Source organism: Glycine soja, chromosome 15, assembly GCF_004193775.1.
Source record: "Glycine soja cultivar W05 chromosome 15, ASM419377v2, whole genome shotgun sequence".
Lineage (NCBI taxonomy): Eukaryota > Viridiplantae > Streptophyta > Magnoliopsida > Fabales > Fabaceae > Glycine > Glycine soja.
In genome coordinates, this window is record NC_041016.1 from 83151 (window position 1) to 109699 (window position 26549).

General features: G+C 35.8%; 1 protein-coding gene across 2 annotated transcripts; it reads right to left on the reverse strand.

Moving 5' to 3' along the window:
* Positions 1 to 280: 280 nt before the first annotated feature.
* Positions 281 to 26300, reverse strand: LOC114385779. Of its 2 annotated transcripts, XM_028345850.1 has the most exons (22): positions 26000 to 26298; positions 25105 to 25489; positions 24576 to 24692; positions 24405 to 24484; positions 23893 to 24039; positions 23651 to 23799; positions 20967 to 21097; positions 20740 to 20862; positions 20553 to 20626; positions 19499 to 20098; positions 19266 to 19377; positions 19022 to 19159; positions 11731 to 12054; positions 10145 to 10418; positions 8742 to 9997; positions 7544 to 7946; positions 6521 to 7440; positions 6366 to 6431; positions 6163 to 6288; positions 3310 to 3554; positions 2029 to 3233; positions 281 to 697 (listed from the first exon to the last, which is right to left on the reverse strand). In XM_028345850.1, exons 1-22 carry the CDS (start codon positions 26131 to 26133, stop codon positions 681 to 683), a joined length of 7026 nt encoding a protein of 2341 aa, XP_028201651.1. In that variant the 5' UTR covers positions 26134 to 26298; the 3' UTR covers positions 281 to 680. The 2 variants fall into 2 exon arrangements, with proteins under 2 accessions (XP_028201651.1, XP_028201652.1); XM_028345851.1 differs by lacking the exon at positions 281 to 697 and having other exon boundaries at positions 3101 to 3225; positions 26000 to 26300.
* Positions 26301 to 26549: the final 249 nt, after the last annotated feature.

A 26549-nucleotide genomic window follows, 5' to 3' on the forward strand; every position in this document is an offset into this window, starting at 1 on the left:
GTGGGGATGGGTGGTCTATCTTTATAATCATGTAATAGCTTGGGTCTGTGTATTCACACGAACCAGCTATACACTTATTTCAATAGTTGTATCTCTAGTACCTCTGGTATTATTTCACTTTAATATATATCTATTTTTGCTGAGAAAAAAAAAAGGGGTTGAGGAGTGTTGGTATCAAAAGCATGTTAACGTGCCCGTTGCTTATCACAGCAACAATCACGGTAGTTTCCAATTGGGTTGGTTTTAGCAAGGATATCAAATAGAAGTAGAAAGTATCTGATGAACCAGCTCCAAAAATTCCACAAATTGGTTACTTGCAGTTGGATTTGAGAAACTCAGCAAATTAATCCATCGGGAAAGAAAGAGAAAATAAGTTGTATAATGCAGCCATTTGTTCCTTTTTTCACCCCCAAAAAAGAAAAACCATTATAAACAATTTCTTTCATTTACACAAATCTTCCGCTATATATACAAATACTTATTGCATGAAATCACTTTAAAGTTTCACTGGTCTCCGCTTGAATTGAAATTCCACTCACCATTATATCATTGATGGGAAATCATCTGATGAGAAGCAAAAAAATCTTCATCCAAGGTAAGCCAAGATGGTGATCACAAGAACCATGAAAAACTTCAGCCTTAGTCCTCAGAACAATATTGTTCCTTCCTTGATCCCATGCTCATTGATCTTGTCTTGCTGTAAAAGTGTTTCAAATTCAGGGGAAAATGCAACAAAAACAAATAAGCTTTTATTCGCAATCAGAAGCATGGATTTTATAACAGAAAATATTAGATAACCAAAAATTTGTCAGAATTTTTTACCAAAACGAATTGTTATTATTATTGACTCTTGGACACATGTAGTTTCTACTACTTTGACTTATCTAATAACTGTCCTCAAATTTTAAAATAAATATATAAATACCGTGCATGCTTTCCATTTGTGACTTGAGAAAACACACCACATACGTGCCATGTTATATATTCATAGGAAATAAAGTTGAAAGGTTCTGAGACAGAATACGTTTATGCAATCAACCTGCCCCTCCTTAATCACGAGTAGGCATTAACATCTTACGTTCCCTTGTATCATCTTTGGAGTAACATGATGAAAAATAAAGCACCTTTAAATATATGCAAGTACAGGTGAAAAAAGAATGCAAAAGATACTTTAACCAAATTATTCCTCAATAGCACTTTTAGATGAAATCTGATAATCATCTAATAAAAAAATGACACAAATATTGACCTAACAAGGGAATTTTTACAATTTGAATCTGGGTCTAACTCAACCCTAACAACTAGTTCATATAGTGAGGGTTGTCCTCCATAATTATATACATTATCCAAGAATTATCTCTAGTCAATGTGGGAGTTGAGTTTTTCTCAATAGGAATATCTTAACATTTGGATTTGAGTCTAACTCAATCTCACAAAACCGGTTTGTAGAGGACTGCCCAAGTTTTATAAGCTTTATTGAAGTCATAAATCTAGTCGATGTGAGACTAAACCACCACACTTGAGGCTGCAATTAAGGCAGTCCTGAAAGAGGCCACAACTAAGGCGAGCTAGAGATAACTGATATTAAGGCAGCTTTCCAACACTAACCCTCGCGTCTAGGGCTACTAGCCTAGAGTGTGACAAATGCAGGTAGCCCAACAATTAATCTAGGATAAGCTCTAACACCGTCTTAGAATTTGGATTTGTTTGGGCTTAACTCAGACTCATGAAATCAACTTGTAAGGTGAAGACTGCCCAAGTTTTATAAGCTCTATTGAAGCTATATATCTGGTCAATGTGGGACTAAACCACCACCCTTGAGGCTGCAACTAAGGTAGCTTTTCCAACAGAATATCATCTGTTTTTTTTAGTAAAAAGTTAGAGTTCAGTAAAGCTAGAAAAGAAAACCTAGAAAAAGACTTTTATATTTGTTATCAAGGCTCCACACAATATCATTTTCTTGGCATCCTTGCATTCACATAAAAGAAGATAAATCATATAAAATTAGTAAACATAGTAGAAGTTTACCACTTTTTGTCTTGGGCGGCTTAGTACTCCCACTAGCAACAAATGAGGAAAAAGGCCTTTTAGCAGAAACTTTTGGTAATGTCTCATCCTTCTTTGCAGATATCAAAGATGAGTAAAGAATAGCATCAACAGCTTCACGCTGCTGTTTCCTTTTTGAAATTTCATCAACTTTACTTCGATTAGGAGCAGTACCTTGATCAATGGCATCTCTCTCTTTGTGACAGCCTTTCATTGAGGAAGCAGAAATTTCTGAAGAACTGCTCCTATTCCCTCCAGAATGCATAGCCTGTCTGTCTGACACTGAAAGTTTTGATGCCTTATGCCCACCACCTGTCTCTTCCACAGAATATTCTAAATTATTCCTTGAATGTTCGAATTTTAGTTGTCTTTTACCCAATGCTGTCTTTCCCATGCTGATCTTCAACTTATCCTTGCCTTCTCTTCCCCCATTACAAACCTGTTGACCTGACATTGTAAACATGTCACCGCAGGAGCTTCTGCTTTCATATTTTTCAACTTCATATCCCATATCCTTCGTAATGGAAATATGCTCATCTTCAGATTTCCTTTCTTTACATGGAGTATATTTTCCCAAAGCTGAAGAAGTATTCTCATCCACATTACCCTTCCTGTCCCTAACTTCAGAGGCAACACATTTCGTTTTCCTCTCAACAATATCCTTGCCGTGAACCAAAATTTTTGTTACACTCTGACCAGTATCCTTAACCTTCTTGTGCTTCAATCGTCTTGCATGATTATCAGAATTTTCAACATAAGACTTATTTTTATCTGTTTTGAACATTGAATGGTATGGCATCTTAGCCTTCATGATCAAGTTTCTTTCTTTAGCATCCTTCACAAGAGCAGCCCAGTTCTGGTTAGTCTGTAAAGTTCTAGAGTTACCCAAAATCCAAAGTGATAACCTGGCCCTTGTCAAGGCAACATTCATTCGTCTTACATCAGCAACAAATCCAATAGAGTTTGAGTTTATTTCAGAAGCAGTAATGCCTGAATGAGCTGCTCTTACAGTAGAAAGTAGTATTATATCCACCTCTCTACCTTGAAAACCATCCACAGTGTTAAATTCAATATCAGCTACACTCGACGGTCCAAATGCATTAAGAAAACGAGAACGCAGAAGAGAGAGTTGACACTTGTATGGAGTAATAACACCAATTCTTCCACCAACAAATTCAGCTGGGTACCTTAGGATACATTCGGAGAGTTTTGTAAGCAAGCATCATAACAGAAAGGTAAGAGAAACAGACAGTAAATTTGAACCTTTTCTTGAAAAACTTTAGTACTTCAACTGCAGCATCCGCTTCCTGTTCATTACAAAGCGACATTACACCAGAGTTTTTTCCTCGAACCTCCTGGCCATCAATGATATCATAGAATACATATGGCCCAAGACCCTTGGTTTGATGAAATGGTGCTGATTTGTTAGACATTTGGCTGCCATTCAGTAATTTGTTGTCATAGAAATGCAATGAAGGGAACTTGCAAATCTCTGGATGCATTCTATACTGCCATTATGAAAAAAATCATAAAGGGATTCAGCTTTAAATCATAAAACAGGGCACTGTAAACATATAACACTCCAAACCTACCAAAACACACACGTTTATATATCTTTAGAATATTCTAGAGTATGTTAGAAATCATCTCTTGGGATTAGTTTCCCTATTTTTCTTAATTTACTTGTTTTCTCACATTTTATGATTTGTGTGAGAACTGAGAACAGAGAAACAAATATAATCTGAATTTGCTTGAGTGTATCCATGCCAAAACAATTTACAAGAAAACAATTAAGATACCGCTACTTCCTTAGATGCATTGAACCTAACTATACCAAGTATCTAGGCTACTTGGAAAAATAAACATTAAAGAAACTCATCTCCTAAAATATTCCTATTTCCAACAAATTATTTCCTTATTCAGTAAGGATTATAAGTATATATGAGTGAGTATATTGGGTTTTAACATCACATCAATATTATTCAAAGTTTCTTTTTACTCTTTTCTCTCCCTTAATACCCAAAACCGCATCATTCCCACAACAATTATTACTACTTTATTATAAAGGAGAAAATACTAACAGAAGAGGACAAAATATCCTCTTAACAAAGAAGATAAACACTTCCTCCAACATTCCTACCACAGGTTTTCTGGTATTAGGTTGCAGCGCTGGCAGATTTGGTGGATCTCCCTAACATGGCTATTTTGCACCATAGAAATAGGATTGTTTTCTCAAAGGACAGTTTCAACGATAACAAACTAATGGAGGATGCTCTATTTTTCTACTGGACATGGCTAAAAAACCTGGAAAAAGGATTTGATATCCCTTTCCACTACTGGTTCAGTAATATCAGGGATGGATTTTGTAATCAGGGGGGGATTAGCATATAGGTTGGAATCTATTGATATTCCAGGGCAATCACTTTGAACCTTCCAAAGAGATGGATGATGCTTTATTCCTAGTATGGTCATGGTTAAAAACCAGAGAGAATTTTAGTACTTCTTTCAACCACTGGTCTTCCAACCTTGTGGAGTATTTTGGTTAATATGGGTTGGGTATAGCTATCCTATGTGGTGGGGTCAGTGTTGGGTTTCCTTTTGTTTTGGAGGGTGACACTGTAGGTGTCTTGTACTCATGTATATTTCACCAGTACCTCTGGTACTGCTGTACTTTTTATTAATAATATATATTTTCTGCCTTCCAAAAAAAAAAAGATACTGGGTAATTTTGTGTCAGGCTTACAGTCAGATCTATGGCTACTTAATTCTTGCTGTATAGCTTGTATTAGGACACCATAGTTCTGCATATTTTGGTGCTGACTTGTATATACAACAGTACCCCTTGTACTGCTATTTTAATATATAATATAATATTACTTTTGCTGATAAAAAAAAACAAAGAAGATGATAAACACACGCACACGCACACAATGAATACAAATCAACTCATTATCACACAAGAGTTCTTTGATTTAATCCCTTTGCATATCTATCAACATGATTCCCTTGAGAATACCTTGAGCTGAGCATCGATGACAAGAAAATTTAAATATTGAAACCCCCCATTAAAATTTCAAATATTCTCCTTCAGCCAAATACTCTAAATGCATGCATAATACTACCTACAGTCCTATATATACGAAAGATAACATTTTCTTGTTCTTGATTATAAGAAACATAAGATTACTTTATTGCTAAATTTCCTTTTTAGTTTTTACCCCTAATTAATTGAAGTTATTAATGAATAACGATATACACTCATTTTCACATGAAAGTGGGTGCATTTATTGAGCTATCAACAAAACAAGGTACACTCATTGCTTGAAAAATTATCTTTTGAAAAATAACCATATTTTAAATCATTTAATGTCATGGGTAGTCTTGGAATAAAACTAAAATTTATGACAAATTAACCAATCCAACCACTTCTATTGGTCTTGATGAATTAGGTAATTCTTTCTTATATATAAGACCGGAGGTAGTAACATACAACCACCATAAACTCCTTACTTCCGTTGAATGTTCTGAAACTAATCAAAAGAAACATCTCCAAAACTCAAATTCAATACACTACAAAAGTTTCGCCAAACACATGAAAATGCATATTCCATAGGGAAATGACTACCAAGCAGTGCAAAAATAAATGAGCATTCGTTACAAATGCATATGCATCACTTAAACCTATCCCAAAATAAGATTTCTTATATTTTTTGTGTATGTTTTGCAATGTTGTTAAATAACCGCTATGGTGCCACCAAAACACTAAAACATGGCATTTTTGGACCACTCCTCCATTTGCCATTCATTATTTGCCATTGAATGGTGCTGTCCACCATGACCATGGTGCCATGGTGGTTTGCAGCGTCCATGGCAGAAATTCCCCCTTTTTCTTTTCTTTTTTTTTCGTTTTTAAAAAACCCTTTTAAGGGCTACTTCAGACTTAAAACATATTTGGGTCAGCTACATAGATCAAACAACATCAATGTATTCTGCCAAAAACCATACTATGATGATTTCTCTCAGATCTACTTAAATGTATGGAATGCAATGAAGCTTCAAACTAATAGTTTCCAAATTCCAAGGGACATTTTACTCATCTAGCAGCAAACTATGTACCTGTTCAGTAAGCATAATAACAGGATGCCCAGCCTTCTGTAAACGTTCAAACATGCTGCACGAATAACGAAATTTGCTTGCAACATTTGAGAGGACAGTTGCAGGAAGCTGCTTTGGGTCACCAACCTTGGAAAAATTACAAGGGTCAGTTTAACTATTTAAACTAAATCATAGTTTTAAAAGTTTTTGGTTAGTACTCTTACCATAATGCATTTGGTTCCACTTGACTTTAAAAGCTGAAGAGGAATCAGAGTAGCTGGCTCAAGAGCCTGTAGCAATGAAAATAGGTCAGAAGGTAAAAAAAGGAAACTAGAGAATTGCATATAAATTATTTATAGCAGAACAAAGATATATATACTTGGGCAGCTTCATCGATTACAACAGCATCAAAGAGGGTATGTTCAGATGGACCTCCAAACTTGGAGTTTAACATTCTCTCAGAGCATACCCCATAAAGATCCCCACCACAGCCACTTAATGTAGTTACCACTATTTCAGCTTCCTTTAGTATAGCCTTCCGCAGCTTATTCCTAAGAGACTTGGTTTCTTCATTGGCTTTTTTCTCCTGAGCCTGAACATTACAAAGATCTTTATATATCTGTCTTTTTTGTTCATATAGTTTTCGCAGCTTCATTTCAATTTCCGTCTCAGACATTTCCTTCTCATTTCCCATATGAGAGTCGTTATGCAGAGGACTTTTAACATTAGAAATCCCATCCCTTGAGTTAGCACGCTTGGCTTCATAGAACCTAATAGAATCAACCAGTTTCTCTAATTTAGACCGCAGCATGGCTGATGAATCTACCCCCAAATCATTCCTCCCATCATTTGAATGCATCCTTTCTTCTGCTACACGTTGATCAACTAGTGTATCAATAAAGAATGGCAGTGAATTTGAATGAACTGTTTTTGCATTTCCAACCCTCACAAGATAAGGCTTGTACATTTTTCCATTACTGCCATAAATACCACCGCTAGAAATTCTTGCCACCAACTCATCCACAGCAGCATTAGATTGTGCACAGATAAGCACTCTTTGTTTTGCATAATTTCCAAAAGATTTTGATGAATTTTGCATATCGTCACCCAACTGTCTAGCCAGGGCTGCATCCTGCCATACCCTCGCAATGGCAGTACTCTGGCTAATCTTTGGTCTTGAATAGGTAGAAGATTTTTGGTACAAGTTTTCATCAAAAGGATTTTTTAGAGAAGTCATCTTCTGTTGAGAAGCTAGAAGGGCACTGACAATGGCAACAATAGTTCGAGTCTTCCCAGTTCCTATGTTTACATAAGCATACATGCAAATTAACAAATTAAAAATCATAAGTAGAAAAATTACAAGATCTGTCTGGTCAAGAGATAGCATGGGTGGATCAACTACCTGGAGGACCCTGAATAAGACATAATTCAACAGTTTTTTTGACTTTGCCCCTTCCAATAGCAACACTTATTGCTTGAAGTTGAGTGACATTAAATGATGACCTCAGAGTTTGCTGCAATGACTGGCACAAATTATTGAGATCTACATCTTTACATTCATTCACACAAAAGGAATTGTTGACAGGATTCAAAATGAGAGAAAGTAAGGGAATGTCTTTTATAGAAGACAATGCATGAAATTCTCGAATTTGTGGTGTAATGTTCATTATACGGCATGCATTCCATTTACTTCGTTCAGTGAGATTCCTTCTAGCTTGATTTAACCGTGAAGAACCATTTTGAAAATAGAACCTGATGAGAATAATACTTGAACCTCTCTTGTTGTCTTTCTCACGCCTTTCAACCTGCAAAAACATATTGACTGCTTTAACATGACTAAGATTTGTTTGATTTTCTATTTTAGGTGGCATTGAGGTGCCAAAGTGGCTTGAGGTTAGCTTTTGCCACGGGGAGTCAGCACAATTTTTTGTTCAACAAAAAGGTAACCCATTGCACATCGAGTTATACAATTAGCAGTTAGCCAGAATCAACTTTACATTTGATGAGTTCTATTTACCACCAAAACAAGATCATAATTTAAGATTGAAAAGGAGTAAATTATGATATAGCAGGAGAATTCAAAGCTAAACCAACGTGTATTGGCAATTGCAATCTTCAATCATGGCTGATTAAAGAACTCACAATCAATTATCAGCAAAATAAACATGGCTTACTGATCAAGACTTAAGAATTCTTCATATAAGTTCTTAACAAAACACGATATGCCATTAAAGTGGATCCATATGCTAATGATATTATCAAAGAACTTGTACAGAACACTTGGAATATTGTTTGAGTAGGTTGAAAATAAGGAGGGGAGACAAAATTGATAGAGATTGAGAAGTTTTAACTTCTTCACTTCCAACTCAAATAGGAGTAGCAAAATTATGAGAGGTAGACTACAAAAGTGTTATGTTATACTTTCAAGTTTACTGCATTTTTATTGTATCAGAAAGTAAGAAGTGATTTGCCTTCATTTTCAACCTTCATATTTTCCACCCACTCAAACATGCATAGCCTAAAAGAATGAATTGTAGGATGTCATAGGCCCTGGAGAAAAATATTTAAATGATACCAATCTCACATAGATGACCATATACCTTTCCAACCATATGAACATCATGAGAAGATTTTTGTGGAGGATCTTTTGTTAGCAAAAGAAAGTCATTTTCTGAAAAGCTCCTACATTTTGTAGAATCACCATCATCGTGAACAAAGCGAACAAGATGGAAATCATCAATTCTCTCAACTGACATCACAGAAAGGATTCCATAAAACATCTCCTCCCATGAAGACATTTCAAGAAAAGAATTCTGTAGCTGCGCTTTGAACTCCTCCAAAACTAATGGTCGAAATATCTCCACATATTGTTCAGGAGATAGAAAATATATAGGAACTTCCTTTAATTTGTTAACAATTCGGTTTTCATCTTTTCTTGCGGATGACAATCCGACTGTTGCAAAATAATTTATCTCAAGAATAGCTTTAAACCAATCATCCAACCTTGGTGGCCTGAATCTTTTCATTGGGTCCTCCAGTTTACGGAGATAACCAGATTTGTTTTCAAGAGGTGTTTTGAGTTGAATAACTTGTCTTCTCATAACTGTAGGCTTTGGTACATGCAATTGGACACGTCCCACAGATTTCAATGCAGTCTCTAGCGGATCATCTTCGGCATCCTGAATATCACATAACATTTTACTACAAGTACTTGATGAAGTGTCACCAGTTTTGGAAGCCATGCTGCTGCAAGCTTTATTCAAACTTTTAGCATTGACAGCTTCATCAGAAAATTTTGTCAAATTGACCATATCCTTGGATTTTGAGCTTACTCCTGTCCTACAACTGCTTGAGCCTTTTGAATCAATAAATGAAGTCACCACAGGCTTATCATGTAAAGTACCAGAACTAGCCTTTTTCTGGAAGGTCTGCTCCATTTTCTTAGAAGTATTCATAAAAGAAACATTCTGGTTTACAAGGTCGCCAGCTGGTAAACTATTACCAGCATCAGGGGGCATAATATTGCCATCAGATATGTGGGGACCAGCCTCACTAACTGACAAAAAGTCTTTCTTGGAAGAAACTTTTGGTTCCACTTCATCATCTGAAAGAATAATTACACTGTCACTGCTTTTTTTGCCAGTTATTATTTTAGTCTCCACATTTCGTGCGCCTGTATCCTCCATGGATGAAGAATGAATATCTGGAGTAAAACAATCCTTCTCAAAAGGCAATCTTTCAGATACCAATGATTTGGACTTCACATTTGCCTCCAGAAAATTATGAGATCCTTCCCTAGATAAAGAAACGGATAGGCATGACACTTGTGCTGTCAACTCTTCCAAAGTATAACCATCTAAATTGACAGTGCAAAACATAAATAAAATATATCAATTCTCTCAAAGTATAACCATCTAAATTGACAGAACAAGCATAAATAAAACATATTAATGAACTCACAGAATCATGTGGTGGGGAGATTGAGTACATAAACAAAACTCACCGTTCAAAATAAGATTTTCTATGGTCATGATAGTTGACAGAGAAGTTTTATCACAAGAAGCTTTGAACTGATTCAATATATAAGTAAATGCTCGCTTCCAATAAACAATTACAACTTTAAGTGATGACTTTCCCCATTGCATAAGATCATGAAGCCATTGAAAATTCCATTTAGTTTTTACTAGTACTATGAAATTCCCAATCTCTTTATCACCAGATAGATGGAGTTTATCGACAAGAACAGGGAGAATCTCAAGTAACCGAACGCAAGTCATCTGAAAAACACGGAACTATATAGTGAAGAATTTTCTGCTTCTAAAACCAAGATGGTGTAAATACTGTTGACAATAATGGTAGCTAATGCACTTAGTAAATATTATATTCATGTATCACCATGGTAAAATGCATTTAGTGTTCACGAGTTAACTCATGAGTTGACAAACTAAATTTAAGAAAATAAAAAATGTAAAAAATATAAGAGAAATATAAAAAAAATAGAACAACATAAATACAAAATGTCTAACAATACACTAATTAATAATAGAAAACCCAAAGAGTAAACAAATAAAATAAAATAATCTCAAGGATTTATAATTAAAAAAAAGGCTGGCCAGGCTCAGGTGGACTCACCTCAACTCACATGTTAAGTGAGCCAGGTTAGGACAACTCGCAAAAAAAAGAGCCACCATTTTTATAACCCGTTCAACCTGTGAACCGGGTTGACTCAAACCCATTTTGACACCTCCACAAACCAGGCTTTGACACCAAGTTGTGTTTTAAAGGGAAGACTGATTTGTATATAGAAGAAGAAATTTATAGAGAGGAAAAGAAACAATTTCAAAGGTTAGTGTAAGGAAGATAAGAAAAAGAGAAATTCAACCCAAATGTGATTTTAACCTCAATTATGAAATCTGCAGCAAAAATTGAATGTATCAAATAATTAACAAACAAGAAATGTTCATTAATAAATTTTGTAGTAGTAGAAATAGAGTTCAATACAAGCTGGATGATGCGGTTTAACGGAAGTAGACTGCTGGATGATGCGGTTCTGCTACTTTGGAATGGTCAATTTGGAAACACAGAAACAAAATAGTGTTCCAAAATCACACGTTTAATGGAAGTAGACTGCTGGATGATGCGGTTCTGCTACTTTGGACGTGGGTCAAAACCATGGAGAAGGATTTTAGCACACATTTCAATCAATGGTCCTCAAACCTAAAAGAAGCTTTCACTAGCTAGATGGGGTTGGGAGCTTTTGTAATCATGTATTTCCTGCAACTGCAATAGCTTGGTTCTGTGAATACACAAGAACCAGATATTCAGTTACTTTAAACATGTATCTTTCTAGTACCTCTGGTACTATTATTATTAATAACATCCTACTTTTGCTGAGCAAAAAAAAAAAAAAATACAAGCTGTTTTAAGCATAAGTTTGATGACAACAAAGAAACAGAAATTTCATAACTGCATGGCGCTAAATGACAGAAGAACTACAAAAGCACTATGCTACATGCCCTTTTAAATGACCAAGTAGTTTAAAAAAAAAAACTGAACAGAGAAAATAACCAGCGGAAACAAAGATAATACCTGGCAAAGATTGTAATCAATGAAATTTTTGCCATTTACCAGGCACCTGCAGAAAATTGGCCATGCCATTTCACATAGTAAGCAACCAATTTTTTCCTTTATTCTTTGTTCAACATTGACAGCATGTTTACCAACATTCTCAGGCAAGAAAGTTGGCTGCTTTAAAAAGCCGCCTTGTGAATAGAATTTTGGCATTCTTAGGTCACTGTGTGTATTTTCAGGCAACTCTGGAGCAAGTAGACCCTCATCTTTGAGTAATTTCAATAAAAGAAACCAAAAATGATGTAGAGTATGAAACTTCAACATAACAGAATCCAGTTGCACCTAACATGGATACACAATGGTATTAGTTAAAACGGAAAAAATCAAGGGAATCAGTCAAATGAAATGACCACTAGACAAAATTCATTTTACACCAATTCAATATTTCAAAGGCACGATGAAGCAATTTCCACAAAATTTGAAGACCAAATTCAACTAATCAAATTGGACAAAGAACAAACTTGTAGTTTAAATTCAACAGGCTTCTGGGAAAGACCAGAATTCTGATGCAAATAAGTTAACTTTTGCAGTTCTCTAGTGCATTTGATTAAAGGATATTCTATGAAGCACTAAGCCACAAACACATTTCCAACACAAATATGACACTCGTCAGATGCTTCTCACTACATATCCAATTAAAATATTATTTCTTATCAGTTCAAACACTTTTAGTCTTGAACCAGCACCTTTATACAACTTGAATACTTAAGTTGACACCTCTATATTGATAGACACTTAAAGGACACTAGCGTGTGTGTGTATTCAATTTTTCACCATTCAACAAAGACAAACTAAATAAAATAAATCATAGTAGAATAGCATATAGCGACACGGAGCAAAATGCTAATGCAGGATAGCAAATAGCAACTATTCTGAAAATTTTTACTTTGTAGGTCCTTGAACAATTTGGCCATTTTTAATTAGGTCCCTTAAATATTTTATTTTATTTTTCAATTGGGTCCTTGAACTTGTATTTGTTTTTTAATTGGGTCCTTTTGTCTAACAGCCATTACAGAAAATTAACCACAGGGACCTAATTAGTCCCTAAATCTAGTATTGTCACCTCTGCAAGTCTGTACGAAGTATTCTCACCTCTCCAGGATAATATTCTCACCTTTCCAGGCTAGTATTTGCAAGTTCTAAATCCAGTATTCTCAACCAAGTTCTTCAACCAGTATTCTCACCTTTGCATGTCATCTCAACCTAACTATTCTTTCACAAGCTTCACCCTACAACAACCTTGCTACAAATTCACACAACTGGTTCAAGCTCTGTAACAACAGTTAGATGGAAGAACCCAATTAAAAAACAGATACAAGTTCAAGGGCCCAATTGAAAAAAAAATAGTTCAAGGACCTAATAAAAATTGTCAAATATTTTAAGGACCTTTGGAGTAACTTAACCAATTTTAACAATTGCCTAATAATATTTTATATTATTTCTACTTAGTGTTATATATATTTCTGGTTATTGTATTAACCTATTTAATTATTACACTTTTTGTTTATTTATTTTGTTTATATATATTTATATATTATCATGTTACAATTTGTTTGTATTATATATAATTATGTATTAATATTTTTCTATATTTTTAAATATTATAGAGTACTTTATAGTTTTATAATAATATATATATATACACACACAGAGATATAAACAGCGAAAAAGCACCTCCATAATTGTAGGACTATTTAGGCGTGGAGAGTGCCCAATTTGGGGTGCAGGCACAACACCCACTCTCACCCAAGAAACAAAAGAAACACTAGCCTCTTTCTCTGTCTCCCAATAGCTGCCACCCCCTAACTCCATCCTTTTCTTTCTGAAAAACTAATGTTCGTTGCTACTACAACCCTAAATCTAGGGCAGAAAAAACTTTGACTATAGGTTGCCTTGCCAAAAGTTAACACCTCTGCCTCATTGGAAGTTGCAAAATGTCTCTACCTCGCCAGAAAACTAAAAAAATTCAGAACCTTGGAAAAGAGTCCATTCTGCCTACTATTGACCATGAAAATAGCCGCAAAATGCACTGCAAACACCACGACGATCAGGCCTCTAAGATAGATTGAGAGAGAAGTTTTGTGTAACAGAGAGAGAATCTCATATTACTGAATATCACAAAAGTTAGTTACAGAATTAGTTACAGAGAGATATTTATAGGACTCTGAACTAAGAGAGTACAGCTGTTAATAGCAAAGAAGGAGGTGTTGTTAGCAAAAGCTAACAGCTCTTATTAAACTGTTTTAACAGATATACATATATACACTCTAATACCCCCCTCAAACTCAAGGAGAAGAGTTTTCAAAGGAAAAACTCTTCATATTGAGTTAGTCCCTGAGAAATTCAAACCGAGCTGAAGACAGAGGCTTGGTCAGCATGTCTACCCACTATTCCAGAACTGGAATATGAAAGATGGAGAGCTTCTTGGCCAGAACTTTTTCCCTGACAAAAAAGACATCAATCTCCATATGTTTGGTGCAACTGTGGAACACAAGATTATGAGCAATTAACACAGCACTCTGATTATCACAGAAAAGAACAGGAGTGGTAAAAGGGACTTGCAACTCTGTTAGTAAGGCATGAATCCATGTCAGCTCAGCAGAGGTTTGAGCCAAACTACAGTACTCAGCTTCAGCTGGACCGTGTAGTGACCTTCTGTTTGTGAGACCACCAAGATATCAGATTTGGACCAAGAAAGATGGCTCCCCCTGAGGTGGAACGCCTGTCATTCACTTCAGACACCCAATCAGCATCACAAAATGCACGAAGAGCCAAGGGCTTGGTAAGAGAAGCAAGCTGAAGAAGTATCCCATGAGACAAGGTACCTTTAAGATATTTGCTCTGAGTCATAACTATAGAGTTATTAGGCAAATACTTGATCTCTAGGCCCAAGAAATAATCCAAGTGACCAAGTTGCTTGAGAGAGAAGGCATTGTGGAGTTTAGTAGTTAACTGCTAAATGAGAGAAGTAGAACTACCTGTAATGATGATATCATCCACATAAAAAAACTTCGTACCCCATTGCCCAGAGGCTCTTCGCTATGCGAAGGTATGGGGGAGGGATATTGTACGCAGCCTTACCCTTGCATATGCAAAGAGGTTGTTTCCAGATTCGAACCCATGACCAACAAGTCACCAAGGCACAACTTTACCGCTGCACCAGGGCTCGCCCTCTCGATGATATCATCCACATAAACCAGAAAATAGACAACATGATGAGACTGATGCTTGTAGATAAAAAGTGAAGAATCACATTTGCTGCCCACAAAACCAAACTAGAGAAGAGTAGACTTTAACCTATCAAACAACTACCTTGGGGCTTGTTTTAAGCCATAAAGAGTCTTGTTGAGTTTACAAACAAGAGACCTATCCCCAACTTCAAAGCCAGGAGGTTGTGTCATAAACACAGATTCTTCAAGAAGCCCATTTAAAAGGGCATTGTTTACATCCAGCTGAAACAGCTCCCAACCATGCGAGAGACCAAGGATGAGAACAATATGGATTGTGATAGGCTTTACCATAGGGGAAAAGGTCTCATGGAAATCAAAACCATGGACTTGGTGGAAGCTCTTTGCCACCAACCTTGCTTTAAATTTGTTAATAGAGCCATCAACATTTACCTTAACTCTTACATCCAATAGCTTGTCTCTTGGAGGGTAAAGGAACTAAGTCCCATCCCAAATTTTGTTTTTCAGAAGAGCATCATATTCTTGTTGCATGGCAGCAAACCAATCAGAATTTCTCAAGTGCACGTTTTACAGTTTTAGGCTCAGAATGAACAAGAAATAATGAAGGATGAAGTCTAGGATTGTGAATCCCAGACTTGGACCTTGTTTGCATAGGATGAGTGTTAACTAGGGCAGGGTTAGCAACAAGCATAGACTCAAAAGGTAGTAAACTAGATGTGGTGAACTCTGATGTTTGTGAGTACAAAGAATTGGACTCAAAGGTAGAAGATTGTTGAGAGACAAAATGTGATACTGTAGGAGGGTTGACTGGAATAGGAGAAAAACCAGGGGGAACACTGGGTGTAGGAGAGGGGTGGGAAGAAGAAAGTTGGGATGGAGTTAGTATTTCCATGAAAATTTTATCAGGTCCATCAAAGTGAGAAAATTGTTCGATTATTCTAAGGTTCACCAGTTACATGAAAATTAGCACCAAAATCTGGAATCCAGATGGAGTTAGCATTTCCATGAGTTGGAATTGGTGAGCATAGCACTTGGCTGTGTTGAGGCTGGAGCAGCAGTTCCAAATTTGGAATTGGGATTAATCCAAGTATTGAAGGTTCTGACATAACCATAGGAGTAGGGAATAGGTTGAAGTGTTATTGGATCAGAGAAGATTAGGGGGTGTTTGGTTTGGTTGTTTTCTGTTTTTATTTTCACTGAAAACAAAAAACGGTGATGAAAATGTGTTTGGTTGGATTTCTGAAAACATTTTCAGTGAAAATGAAAACAGGAAACAACTAGAAAATGAAAACAATAAATTATCGTTTTCAGTTGAGAACAGAAACTTCATTTCGGGTAAAATGAAATTGCGGTGGCAATGAATATGATTTTAAGCAAATTTAAAAATACAAAAAGACAAGAAGTCAATATATCATAAATTTTCAGTATTTTTATTTCATGAAAACAGAAAATAAAAAGTCAAACCAAACATGTTTTCAGAATTCTAATCTTTTGAAAATGAAAACAATTTTCAGAAAATGAAAACAGGAAATAAAAACAGAAAATGAAAATGCAAACCAAACACACCCTTAGTGATTCATGAGGTTGAAAGCTCATGTTGAACCTAAAGTGACAAACATTTGCAATATGGCCATACTTACGGAAAAATTGACACTAAAAATTAGCAAATCTGCCACCACTGCGACCTCTATCGAAGCCACCATTGTTGTGACTGGCACCACATCTACCGCCACCGCGGTCAGCGAAACCACCACAATTACCACCGTCGCAACCATATGAACCCCGAGAACCACCGGAATCACCAAATTTGTATGAGTTAGAGAGCGAATAACCTTGAGAATAGTTCAAGGATGAAGAACTAAGCCCCTAAGTTTCCTTGTTGTAACGAACAAGGCGAGTTTCATGACTATAGAGTAAAGCTTTAATTTCACCAATGGACGGCATACGCTTCTTGCTTTTAATAACAGAGATCATCGGTGCATAATTGGACTGAAGTCCTTCAAGAAGCGCATCAACATATTCCTCGTGACGAACTGACACTCCAACACTAGCGAGCTCATCAACATAGAATTTGATCTTACGCAGATATTCATCAATCAATTTGCCTTCAAGCGAAATTGCACGCATCGGAGTTTGCAATTGACACGCACAAGATTTCATCTGAAGACTAATGTACTCGTGAATCTTTTTCCCAAATTTGATAAGAATGATTAAAACCAAGAATGCATGACAGAACTGATTTCGAAATAGTAGATTGGAGCCAAACAATGAATGTTTGGTCTTGAACCTCCCACGCTTCATTATCAGGATTAACATAATCAGCAACACGATTTTCTTCGTTGAGATAACACAGAGGAACAACTAGATTCACTACAAAACGTAGTTTACGCGATTTGATTACAAGATCAACATGTTGTCGCCAAAAGAGATAGTTCAAATCATCGAGCTTCTCAGCGATGGAATTAGGAAAGGACTTAGAAACGAAATTCGGAGATGCGGAAGCCATGGACGAAAGGATTTAGAACTTGCGAAGAGAGAAGCGCATCAAAAAATTGGCTCTAGATACCATCTTTTTTTTTTTTTTTGATCAGCAAAAATATTATATTTATAAAAGTACCAGAGGTACTGAAAAAATACAGAGATAGTTCCATGCTCATGGTTCCAATAAAAACTACACCAGTTTGAAGAGGAACCATAGAATGGCTACAAAAACTAAACTAAAGATCTGCTGCAGCTCCTACTGGGAGCCACTGAAGCCTAGCCCAAAAAACCTTCTCTGATGTGAGATGACCAAAGATTAAAAAGGAGCTTAAAATCCTTATCCAAATTTGAGAGCCATGACCACACTAAAAAAACTCTAGATACCATCTAAAATAGATTGAGAGAAAAGTTTGTTGTAACAGAGAGAGAATCTCATATTATTGAATATCACAAAAGTTAGTTACAGAGTTAGTTACAGAGAGATATTTATAGGACTATGAACTAAGATAGTACAACTGTTAATAGCAAAGAGGGAGGTGTTGTTAGCAAAATCTAACAACTATTTTGATAAGAGTGATTCGAACCAAGAACGCGTGACAGAACCGATTTTGAAAGAGTAGATTGGAGCCAAACAAGGAGTGTAGTCTTGAACCTCCCACGCTTCATACTCAGTATTGACATGATCAGCGACAGACACGATCTTCTTTGGTGGGATAACATAGTGGAACAACCGGATTCGCTACAAAATGTTGTAGTTTATGCGATTTGATTACAGGCAACGGTAGGGTGCCAATCCACTGCCTTATGATCACAATGCTATCGCAGACAATTGATAACTATGAATAAATACTAAAAAAATAACAACTTTCATTATTTTTTTGAGGCAAATAACCATAGAAGGGCATAAAAATTAGCAAATTGTTTTGAAAAGATGAATATACCAGTGTAAAAAAAAGAAGCAAATATACCTTTCTAGAAAGACGCAATTCATCTTTTTGTTGAGATTTTTATAAAGAGGTAAAGTGCTAACATCATAAAATAATGTCTGTTAATATTTTTTGTGAGGGTCATCATCATTGCAAGAAGGTAAATGTACAAAATATATACAAATCTTGATTATCAATTTAGATATTGTGTTATGTTACTCATATTTAATTTTATTTGAGTTTCTCTCTCTTTCACATACACATATACAGTGTCTTAGTGTCATATATTTGGGTGTTGGCCACATTGTTCATGTATGTGTAGGAGTCTCAACTTCATAGGAGGAGAACACCCTTCAAGGGCATATATTTGGCCCCAACAAACACTACAGTCAACAAGAGTTACAGTTTCTCTCTAGGGGACCATTCATGGTTATCTTAAGGGAGTTTAGGATTTGGTATGCAAAGAGAATAGATGGCATTGTTTCTTTTTTGAGCCATTTGGCTTCTGTTTCAGAGGATCCTTATCATTCCCCTAAATCATAGTTCTCTAATGAAATTTCCTTTTACACAAAAACACACGCAACCCCACACACACAAAGAAAGGGTGGACACCAACCACATTATTATCAAGAAAACATTTGCTAAAAATATTACCAGTTTCATAGCATGTTTGAGGCCCAAAATAATTGCATACAATGAGGGATTGTGAGAACAAAGAAACTTCAATCCACTTGAAAGACCCCAAGTATCTGAAACTTGTTCCAACATCGATTTTCCAAATTGTCTAACATCCTGCATGGGAAAAACAAATAAGGAAAAAAATGAAAACAAAATTCATCACATTCCAACAAGGGTAATAAACATCATCTACAAGTTCTAGATAAATTTTGCATATTACATCATTTGGATCCAAAAGTGAAAGGATCAAGCTCTCACTCATCAGTGGTTCCCAAGTCCACTGACTTCGAAGCTCTCCTTGTCTTATCTGAACTAAAAAATGTGTAGTTAACCTGATGTGCAACTCCAGATAATTAGTCAAGAAACTAAAATCGGCTTTTAACTTAAAACCACAAGATGCTCAAACTTTGATTTAACATAACATAAATATAAAGTAAAGCTGGTGTTAGGCACCTAATAAATGTTCTTAATAAAGGAAAAGGCATAGTCAACACTTCAACTGAGTTTTTTGATTTGCTTCCATCTCCACCGTCATCAGATCCAGTTGGAACCTTCCACCCAAATGAAGAGGAAATTTCTGCTGCATAAGATGAAAGGAAAGATCTGATTGGAAGCACCATTTCTGCACCTTTCTCAAATTCTACCATCGGAAAACGAGATCGTGCCCAGAAAACAGCTTTGGAAAATGAAATCGGAAGGATTGAGGGATTAATATCAAGTAAAACATCAACCCATAACATTGGAATGCACATCCACTCCTGGCACTCTTGAGAAGTTATTCCACTTTGAAGTCTGAATTGACTCCAAGAACTACTACTATCCTGCTCTTCACCATCTGGAATAGTTGGCAGCCAATTATCATTTTCATCATCCAACTCAATGACCTCATCTGCAATGCTACTATCAGTGCTTCGAGTTGCACAGCAATTCAGCACTGAATATATTAAAGCAGTAGCATCTGATACTATAATAGTCTGTATAAGGTCAAATGCAGGTTGCCTCAAAGAATTGTGAAGCGAGGAGTCCTTCAGAGATGACACAAGAGCAGGTCCCCTGTCCAATACAGATGTTGAGAACTGTTCAGGTAACTACACTAATGAATAAAAGATTAATCCGAGTATATCATAAATACATTGCTTTGCAGTGAAGCTCATATGTATTACATAGGCAGCAGCAGTTTAGTATTTAGTTTTCAGACAGTTTCATACATACATTAACATCCACATAATTTCTAGGTAAGCACCCCAGTTGACCTTACTGTTTTGGCAATGGAAATGCAGAATTGAAGAAGGCCCACTATTGTGCCTCACCTCATCAAAAATCTCTATTAATTAGAAATGTCCATTTACTTTTCCCCTGAAGTTCTCTCCATTACAGTCAATTTTAGTTCCAAATTTCTATATTGCTAAATTGAAGCTAGGTAAACTTCCTTTTACAGCAAATTACGATAACACAGTTGATAATTTTAATTTTGAACGCACAAAAGGAAGGGGGGCTGACTACATACCACATATGTGCACACTCGAAGGGAGGACAAGGCGGGTTCATCTTGTAACCTCGGTGTACAACAAGAAGCGCTATCTGAAAAGACAATCTTATATATAGCATTATAGAAGTTGAGATAAGCCAAAACAACTTGCAATATCAGGCTACACATTATATACAGCCATCATGCAAAATCTTAATGTAATAACCTGAGATGCCAATTTTCTTGTTAGAACGCTGAAGTTACTGCTCACGGGCACTTGATGAAGCAAAAAATAGAGAAAATACCTACGCTGCTTTTCAAGCTCCCCGTCTTGCAAGGCTTCAAGAGACTGTAACACGGGATCAAATATCTAAATAATGTCAATACAAGAACAACCTTCCTACAATAAACACACACAACAAAGAAACAAACCAAATCATTATGCATACATGCCTGTAGTAAAGGTTGGAATAGACCAAAAATATCTCTATGGATTTTCTCATTGCAAGTATGGAAGCATTGGCCAATTAGAGTGTTGCGCATTACACTTGGAGACAATGTAAACCTTAACCAAAGCTTACAGCCTCAAACCAAGCCAAACCAACAAAACAAAAATGTCAGCAAAAGAAATTGTTGAAAGAATGAAAAATAGATGAAAGAGATGATAAAACTGTGTGTCTTGACTACACAAAGGGTGTCGATTTTATATAAGCTGATTGCAATAAATACAAATACAAATAATTATATACCATGGAGGATTTGGAGCTAATATAAACCATAGCAGATGGTGTGGGTGGTGGGTGGCTCTAACTAGTACTATATGGCACCATAGGAATACCATGATCTTTCAAGGAAAACATTTTGACTCCTCTAAAGTCATGGAAGAGGCTATGTTTTTAGCTTGGTCTTGGCTAAAAGCTAGAGAGAAAGGCTTCAACACTAGTTTCAACCATTGGTCCTCTAACATATCGGATTCCTTTGGTTAACCTATGTGGAGATGTCTTTCTTGATGGGTTAGTTTGGGTTTTATTTTGGGAGGCAGCACCAGAGGTGCTTTGTATTTCCTTTTCATTCAGTACCACTTGTACTGTTTTGATTATTTCAATAATATATTATATTTTATGCCTTCCAAAAAAAAACAAATAATTATATACCTGATATGAGATGCTTAAAAATCAGAATCTAATAAATCTGATTCTAATCAGATATCCCTATAATTACAAAGATCCTAATTAAATTAAAGAGAAAATTACAGCAACACCCCCTGAGGTTTTCACTAATTACACATGCGCCCCCTCTGTTTAAAACCATTTCTTTGGCGCCCCTCTGTTTAAAACCATTTCTTTCACACACCCCCATGCAATGGTGTTAAGTTATGGTTTATTTTTAAAATTGACTTACATTAAATTTTAAGCTTTTTTTATTAAAACCCAAAATTACCCTCAGTTAAGTTACCCAAACAGAGGTCTAATCCCATCATTTGCCAATGGTCGTGCCTAGGTTCCTCTTTGAAGCTTTGTGCGCGTTCACTGCTCATCGCCGCCATCATCAATGCCACCTGAAGCCACCTCGTGCACCTTGCCGTCTCTGACCACGACACCACCATCCACCGCTGTCGCCTCAATTGAGGTCAATGCCGCCAACCCCGTTTGAGGCGCTGTTCAAGAATGCTGTTGATGGACCAGTGTGTCAAGGGTGCAAGAAGGCAGATTGGGCCTTCGAGGACCAGCTTGTTGGTCTGGCCTTCACCGAGGTTTCTGATGGGAGCAAGTTTGAGGTTTTCTCACAGCGGCTTTGTGGCATGAGCGGTGCCGTCATTCCAGTCCATGGAGGATTGTTTCGGAGAAATGGAATGCAGAAGAGTTTTCTTTTGATTTTAAAAAACTGAAAACTTTTAAAAAGAGAAATGAATCAGGCCGTAGGAAAGAACGAAACTGCCAAAAATGGTTTCAGAGTGGAAGCCTGCGGTGATTGCTGCAAGACAGGCCAAAAGATCTCAACGGTGGTTGGGGGGGCTCAATAAGGTAGCTTAAGGTGAGGTTTGAGTGTTGATGAAGACCATATTAACTTCATGTTAATAGTATAATTTGCAACAACTTTCTAAAGATTAATAAAAAAAATTAAGATTAAAAACTCAACAGAAACTGGATTTAGTTGTCAAAAATTTCAAATCTAAAAACCACCCCAAACGGGGCCTAAGCTTTTAGCTTGTTACAAGAAAATTATTTATTTCCCCACAAATGAAAAATAAATAGAAAACATAAAAATTGAGCTCCACCAAAAAAATAGTTGGAAAAGCAACTCAGGGATGTTGGAGAAGCCAGAGCGAATTGCTAGAAAAATAGCTTAGCTAGATAGCTAGACTGATCTTCAGCCTAAGAGAGATTTCACGGCAAGCAAAGGAAAGTAAGTCCTTCTCAAAACCACATTTGGAAGCTTTAAACCAATAATATCGTCGGAGGGAAAAGTATTACCGCCGAAATGAACGTCGATGGAATAAAAAAGTCACCATTATGATTCATATGTGGGAAAAGAGTCACCGCTAGAATGATCATCGGTGGGGAAAAGGTCAACACTAAAAGGATTCATATGTGGGAAAAGAGACACCACTGGAATGATTATCAGTGCGAAAAAAGTAACAGACGGAAGAGCAAACCCAATGGAGAACATGATTTGACGACAAAACCAAACAAAGGAGACTAGATAGACCACCTGAGTTTTTGTTTCTGGGAACAGGACAGCAAAATAGTGATGGAACAAGTCATGGAGGATGGTACCACTCTGATACAATGTTGAAAGAGAGAAAAATAGATGAAAAGGATGCTTAAAGTCTTAATTACATAACAGAGTCCATTTATATAAGTTGATTGCAATAAATACAAATAATTATAGGAGATTTTATTCCTACATACATGATATGATATGCCTATAAATCAGATTCTAATAATCGGATTCTAATAAGATATCCCTATAATTATAAAGATAAACAAATGATAAAATATAAAAGAAGAATCCCAAGAGATCATCTAGGATACTCTAAAATATTCTAAGATGATATCATAAGATATTTTTCATATTTCTAATAGAAATATAAATAAATTAAGAAAATCATGGAATTGGAAAGGAAAAATACATACCAAGCATTTCAAATAGTAGTCTCAAGCAGGTCACAGCATGTGAAAATTCAAGTGAATCACCACTAATATGATTGAGTACAATATCAACAAAAAAGGGATAGCGTTCCAATATCCCTTCTTCAAAAGTTGAAGGATCCAAGAAGCCAAGCCTTCACAAGACATGCATAAAAGAAGTTCCGTGAAATATAAAGAACAGACTAGGCTAAATATTGATACTATAAATTTCAAAACACACTTCTTACAGTGATTTGATACCAATCCATAAAGACACACGATCCAGTTGAGTTCTTGATGTTGAGGTCTCCAAAGTCACTGGCAAAGCATCTGCCTCTAAACAGCTAATAAATTTCTTAAGCAATGGCTGCAAAGGTTCCAAGTCTGTTGCTCTCCTACACATAGACAAACATAGATCATATAAAAAAGGCCGCAAGGCTTCTAAATATCTCATAGCAGAAAACTAAATGTGAACACAGTGACGATGACAAGATAAGCAATGAGGTTCATTTCCATGATTCCATCAATGGTAATAAGGTAATGACCATATGCTATCGGCATTTGAAAATTCAGGTTTCATGTGTCTTCCATATCTTTCTCTATAAAAGAATAGCCTTGTTTTGAGACAAGATATAGATATTTATGAATACTTTTTGAGGGATTTATAGACGCAGAGAAGTTGCTTTTAGAAAACCCAAGTTCAATGGGGTACCATTGATTTAAATATGAAATCACAATCAGTGAAGACAAAGAAAAATACCTCAGTTTTCCCATTGATCCTGCTAAGCGATATCCAACAGAACGAACACTTCTCTTGCAAAAAAGTAATGCATAAACTCCCTGGAAGAAAATGAATTCACTGTTTAAGCAATATAAAACAGTGAATCTGCTAGCAGAAATACACAGCAAGTAAAAGAAATAAAAAAAATACCGGAAATTGTTGATGCCCAGACAAAGCCAGTTCATGCTTATTGTCAATAGCTTCAACAAACAACTCAAACTCAGTGAATAGAGGCTGATAATCTAAGAGGATTGGGAACATCAATACCTGTGTCAAATGATGGAAGGGGGAAAATGAGTTGATAAACTCTAAACTTCAAATTAGAAAATCCAGACACAAAGTAAAATGAAATAAAGTTATAACTACTAGAACTTAAAATAACATGAAGAGAATAACTATTTTAGCATCATATAAAATTCATCATTTTTTCCAGTCTAACAATATTCAATTTGCAGTTTTCCATGATATTTTCAATCAAGCCTGTACAGAAAATTTCAATGCAAGAGATTATATGTAATAATATACTATGGAAAACAGAAAACATATTTGGATGTAACAATACAATCAACATATTTCATGTACTTATTCAGAAGTAATAAAAATTTCTATTTATAAAGAGAAATCATAAGATGCAATCCTGTAAAATATTATATCAACCATACAGAGCCAGAAAACACACCTCATACAAAACATTGACAACTTCACCATTATCACAAGAGGGATTGTACTTTTCCCCTACTATTTTTGTGTTGATATCTCTCAGATGAAATGTCACCCTCTCACAATCAAGCTTCTGCAAGACATCAAGAAGAGGACCAATAGAGCTAGACTCATACTCTGTGTTATACATGTCTTGGGCTTGATGATGCTGAGAAATGCATTGCAGGCACTGTCGCATTTCATCAGAGATTCTCTTCCATAACAGCCTCAGAGGTGAATCTTGACGATCATCTTTGAAGTAATTGTAAAAAGTCTCCAAAAGGGGCCCCATTATATCCCAAAAGCCACACCAAATATGACTTCCACCAGGCAAACAAATTAGAAAATTGTATGCATCTGCAAACCTGACAGTAACTAAAGTTGTTATGGAAACTACACCAAGGCTCATTGGATATGAAACCAGCAAGACAACACTGCTTCAATGACAACTTTTTCATGCAGAAAAAAAGAATAACGCAAATCCCAATAATCACTTATTCTAGAGGTACTCACACCAGTATGACAGACGATTATGTTTCATAATCAATAATTTATTTGCTTATTCTTTAAGTTCACCGTATTTTAACAAGTGCTTGAGATGAGGAATATGTATAATTCATATGCACCAAACAGAGTAAACATCTTTTTATTTTGTCAACAAACAGAGGAAACATCTGATTTAAGTATAATCACTCTAATTTATCCTGCTATCAGCAACAAGTCAAAATAATTCCCATTAAAAATAAAATCGAAGTTCAAGGGAAAGCTAATATCAACATTGCAATTCCATGATTATTAAAACAAATAATGATAAGTAGACTCTAGTTTGAATTAGTTCTGGGGCTGAAAACAAAAAAGGGAGAAATAGCGATAACCATTGTTCTTTGTTGAGGTGGAGGCTACAAAGTTTGGAAGGATCAGCATTATCGTCGTCGTCGTTCTCCTCTTCTCCCTCGATGTCTCTCCACCGATCCAGTAGCTCCCGCCTAGTAGCAAGTTTGTTCGCCATTGACAATGACACGGTAGGGTTTATCCTACAAATTTCGAATCACATAAATACTACGATGATGAACTAATGATTATCTTTACGATCCTAATTTCAGAAGGTGACGTCCTGAGGACTGAAAAAAAAATTAGGGTAAGAGCATCAGTTTTTTATTCTTATTTTTTTCTGTTCGATTTCGCGCGCTTCATACTTTTACGATGAATTTTGTTTTCCTTTTTCGTCTCTTTTCTTAAAAATGTTTTTAACCTTATATCTTCATGAAATCTTATTTATAGTACTCATAATTTTATATAATCCAATTTAGTTTTTATATTTAAAAAAAATTAGTTCCTCCTTAAAAATAATATTGACATAATTTTATACATAACAAATAAATTACATTATTTATTGGATAAAATGTAATTTTGATCTTGTAATTT